This window comes from Phyllostomus hastatus, unplaced genomic scaffold (genome assembly GCF_019186645.2).
Source record: "Phyllostomus hastatus isolate PE091 unplaced genomic scaffold, TTU_PhHast_1.1 phas_contig_133, whole genome shotgun sequence".
NCBI lineage: Eukaryota > Metazoa > Chordata > Mammalia > Chiroptera > Phyllostomidae > Phyllostomus > Phyllostomus hastatus.
Window position 1 is genome coordinate 93619 of NW_025333577.1, and position 4723 is coordinate 98341.

Consider the following 4723-nt stretch of genomic DNA (forward strand, 5'->3'; position numbering starts at 1 on the left):
GAGTAGCTCAGTGGATTGAGCTCGGGCTGGGAACCAAAGTGTCCCAGGTTCGATTCCCAGGCAGGGTACATGCCTGGGTTGCAGGCCATAACCCCCTGCAACCGCACATTTAAGTTCCTCTGTCTCTCTCTCTCTCTCCCTCCCTTCCCTCTCTAAAATAAATAAATAAAATCTTAAAAAAAAAAAAAGAAAGAAATAACATGGTCGTCTTTATGCTGAGTCAGATCCGAGATGGGTGGACCCTGCCAGGTGGTGAGTGGAGTGTCAGCCACTGACTTACTCCACCTCTCAGCTTTTCCTCTGGGTCTCAGCCACACTCAGCTGAGGCAGTGGTAGGATTTCTGAGTCTCAACCAGCACTGTCCACTGGATATATGAAGTCACACAGAAGTGTCATTGTTACCGAGGGTTTTTTTCAAGTTTTTTTTTTTAACTTATCAATGTGAGTGAGAAAGAAGCATGGATTTGTTGTGAACTCCTTTATGAATTCACTGGTTGTTTCTTGTGTGAGCCCTGACCTGGGACTGAACCTGCAACTTTGGGGTATCGGGACAATGCTCTAACCAAGTGAGCTCCCAGCCGGGGCTAACCTCATTTTCTACAAGACATATATACAAAATAAAAAAGAAAGCAAAAAAACAAGCCTTTCATTATACCTGGCAAAGAGCAGTCATTTCAACATCCCATCAATTTTAGAAGTTCTTTGGGAGGTGACTTATATTCTCCTGTCCTGTGATGTCCTCAAATTACAGAGTATATCTTATGTTCAATACTGTTCAATGTGGATAAGCCCTATCCGAATAGCTCAATAGCCACTCCAGGCTACAGGCTGGCACAGGAGACATTCAGGTAGCCCTGGCCAGGTGGCTCCATTGGTTTGGTCGTCATGCTGTATTACGGAATGTTGAGTATTGAGCTCCACTCAGGGTGTGTACAAGCAGCAACTGATCTCTCTCTCTTTCTTCCTCTCTCCATCCCTCCACTTCCTGTCTCTTCCAAAACCAATAAAAACCTGTCCTTGGCTGAGGATTGAAAAAAAAATTCACAAGTAGAGTAGAGACCATCTCACCCCCTAACTTACAGACCCAGGATGAATCTTCTCTTCATGCTAACTAGCATTTTAATATCAAAAATTCTGGGCCATGAACTATTGATGTTTGTACTTGGATTGCATCTTGATTGCCTGGGACTGGTGAGTACAGATCCCTATTCATAGAAACAGTGGAGTCCCAGGACCCATCAGTCTTTGTCACTCACTGTGTTCTAACCGCCTGTCCCTTCCCCCAGACAGTGGCTATGGCCCAGCACTTTAAAGACACAAGCAGTTGCTACATCTGTCTGACCTACATGGCAAACCCTGTGAGCTTGAAATGTGGGTTCATTTGCTGCCTCAAGTGTGTCGACTCACTGTCGAGGGACCCCGGAGGACAAGGGATTATGTGCCTCACTTGCTCCGAGGTTTCTCAGAAGAGTGACATCAGGCCCAAAAGTCAGCTGGCCAGGCTGGTGTCAGAGGTCAGAGTGCTGGAGCCCCAGCTGAGAGCCATCCTGAGGATGAACCCGAGGATACGGAGGTTCCAAGGTGAGGTCTGGGGCCACCAGCCCCCACCCCATGGGAAACAGCCACTTGTCAAAGCTCTCCAGTCAAAGTGCTTTACCTGGGTTCTGGCACCTGAAATGTTCATTCTTTCCCAATGTGCCAACCTGGAAGTCTGCATTAAAACCATCTGTAGGTTTTCTTTGTTTTTTAAAGATTTTATTTATTTATTTGAAGAGAGGGGGAAGGAAGTGAGAGATGGTCAGAAACACTGATATAAGAGAGAAAAATTTATGGATTGCCTCTGTTAAAGGGACCGACCCAGAACCCAATCTACAATCACCCCCGTGTCCTAACCAGGAATAAAACCAGTTTTCTGTTCTTGGCAGAACATCTCTCAACCAAGCCCCACAGTCAGAGCCATCTGTAGGTATTCAAGAAAACATAAGATTTAGCCCTGCCTGGTGTGACTCAGTGGACTGAGTGCCAGCCTTAGGAACCAAAAGTTGGGCAGTTCTATTCCCAGTCAGAGCACATTCCTGGAGTATGGGCCAGGTTCCCAGTAGGGAACCCGGGAGAGGCAAACACACATTGATGTTTCTCTCCCTCTCTCCATCCCTTCTCCTCTCTCTAAAAACAAAAAAAAGAAGAAATTTTTTAAAAAGAAAAGAAAAAGTACGTAGTCATGCTCTTAACCTGTCCTATCCTGTATTTTTGGTAGCCACACAGGTAGCTGGTGGTCACTTGGAACTGGAGGTTGAGGGAGTGGAAATTTGATTGATTAAGTAGAAATCTGAGGCTGGGTTTTACATAGACTGTACCCCCGAAGTCCATCCTTTTTCATTCTTAACTATTTTTAATGTGTTTGTAAACCATTTTCATTTTTAAATATGTTTGAATTTGATTACTGAATTACAGTTGCCACACAGCATTACAGTAGTTTAAAATTACAGCATAGTAATTAGATACTCATGTACCTCCAGAAGTGATTCCCCATGATCAGCCTAGTCCCCACCTGGCACCATGCACATCGCCCCAGTATTACTGACTGTATTCCCTGTGCTTCCCACTACCACCCTGGGCCTGTTCTGTCACTGCCCATCTGTACTTCCCAATCCCTTGCCCTGTTTTACCTCATGCCCCAAACCCCTCCCATCGGGCAAACATCAATTATTTTTAATGTTTTCAACTCTAGTTGCATTTAATATTGTTTTCTATTGTACACCAACTGTAACTGAAACTTAAAAAAATGTTTTAAAAATTAAAAAGCCCTGGAGGTGGCTCAGTTGGTTAAAGTGGTTCCTGGACACCACAAGGTTGCAGGTTCAATTCCCACCAGGGGGCGCACGTGAGGCAACCAATGGATGTCTCTCTCCTTCCCAACACCTCCTTCCTTTCCTCCCTGTGCAAAATCATTACAAACATATCCTCAGGGAAGGATAAAAAATAAAAATTAAATTAAAAACGGAAAAAAGAGATAAAGGAACAAAACAGGGAGCGAGGAGTCTTTATTCCAGAAGGTTTCTTTCTGAGGCTGCACCAACCCCATCCAGGGATCACCTTAGACGCGCAGCTCTGCGCCCGAATCAGAGTCGGAGGGCGGCGGAGCTGCTGCACAGGGTCCTGTGCTCCGCGTTTGTGCCCTCCCGGTGCGGCCCCCTGGAGCTGCGGTCCACGTTCCTACTAAGATGTCAATCCGCCCTAATGTCAGGACTCTTAGAAAAAAATACATATAAATACATATATTTACAAATATATGTACAGATTTACATATTTATATATTAACATATAAATATATGTATGTGCATATATAATCTTAATATAATTTAGAGAGAGAGAGGAAACAGAAAGCTTTGATCAATTTTACTCTGCAGTAAGTAGAATATTCTCCATCCTTTGAAATGCCTAGTTCAGGTGTATGTGTGGACACAGTCTGTGATAATCTGTATGCTAATTTTGAAAACATGCAGCAGTCACGGTCTCTTTTTCCATGTGGGGTCCACACTGAAGAGAAGAAACCTCCTTCATCAACTAAGCAAAGAGCTTAATGTAGAAAGAACTTCTGTCATGACCAAGGGCCAGTTCCAATGATGACAGTTCCTTGTGTCCATGAAATCTGATGTAATCGGGAACCCGGGAAGTTCCCCCAGGAAAACCCGAGGTGTGGAGATGAAAACGAGAAAGTGGATGAGTCACGTGGACCCCTGAGGTGGGCCCGAGGGGTGGGGACAGAGCTGAAGGATGATTTCTCTTCTACAGTGGACGTGACCTTGGATGTGGACACGGCCAACAAGTTCCTCTACATCTCCGAGGACCGGCGGCGAGTCCGCTGCATGTACGAGGAGCAGAAGCGCAGGGTCTGTCCTGAGAGGTTCAGCGCCTCTTTCTGTGTATTGGGCTCTCCGCGGCTCAGGTCTGGCCGGCACTACTGGGAGGTGGACGTGGGCACCAGCACAGAGTGGAACCTGGGCGTCTGCAAGGAGTCTGTTCCTCGGCACGAGGAAGTCGACCTTTCTTCAGAACGTGGATTCTGGACCGTGAGCTGCAGGGAGAAAGAAAGGTTCCTGGCCAGCACGAGGCCGCTGACAGTTCTCATGGTCAGCCCCGGCTTAAACCGCGTGGGCGTTTTCCTGGACTTCGAAATGGGGACCATTTCCTTTTATCACGTGGGCGATAGCACCCACATTTTTACGTTCCCCCCAATTTCTATGGCAGAGCCCCTCCGTCCGTTTTTCGCTCCTGGGACTCCGGCGAAGGACGGTGGGAGCTTCATGACGCTCTGTCTCGGATTCAGCCCCAGCGTGTCCAGGGCAGCTGAGCAAGGATATGGGGCTCTGAGCACAGCAGGTAAAGATACACCCTGCGTGCCCACAGCCATGGACACCAGCCCCTCCGCTGCTGACCCAGCACCCTGAAAAACATGGGACAGCTGTGAATCCCAAAAACAAATTATGGGGAACTTCCACTTCCCATATTAACTCCTGTTATGGTTGTTTGGTGGGGGGCTTCCTTCATAATTGTCCAATAAGTATGTTTTGAGCATTCACATCAATTGCCAAATGTTTTCCTTTTCATTTACTAAAAGATCAACTGCATGTATCAGGGAGGTTGTAGACAAAATAAAAGTAAGGATATGAGCCAACAGACTGAATGATTTTCTCTGCGATAAGAAACCAGACCTATAGAA

At 46.3% G+C, this 4723-nt stretch overlaps 1 protein-coding gene across 1 annotated transcript; it reads left to right on the forward strand.

Moving 5' to 3' along the window:
• The first annotated feature begins 1295 nt into the window (after positions 1 to 1295).
• On the forward strand, positions 1296 to 4451 carry LOC123825828 (ret finger protein-like 4A). Its single transcript, XM_045849479.1, has 2 exons — positions 1296 to 1581; positions 3796 to 4451. Exons 1-2 carry the CDS (start codon positions 1296 to 1298, stop codon positions 4449 to 4451), a joined length of 942 nt encoding a protein of 313 aa, XP_045705435.1.
• Positions 4452 to 4723: the final 272 nt, after the last annotated feature.

Bases quoted from the DNA above. Each gene is read 5' to 3' on its own strand.
- LOC123825828 (XM_045849479.1), top strand. From the start codon at position 1,296: ATGGCCCAGCACTTTAAAGACACAAGCAGTTGCTACATCTGTCTGACC. The intron at 1,582-3,795 runs GTGAGGTCTGGG...TCTCTTCTACAG, and splicing joins GAGGATACGGAGGTTCCAAG to TGGACGTGACCTTGGATGTG.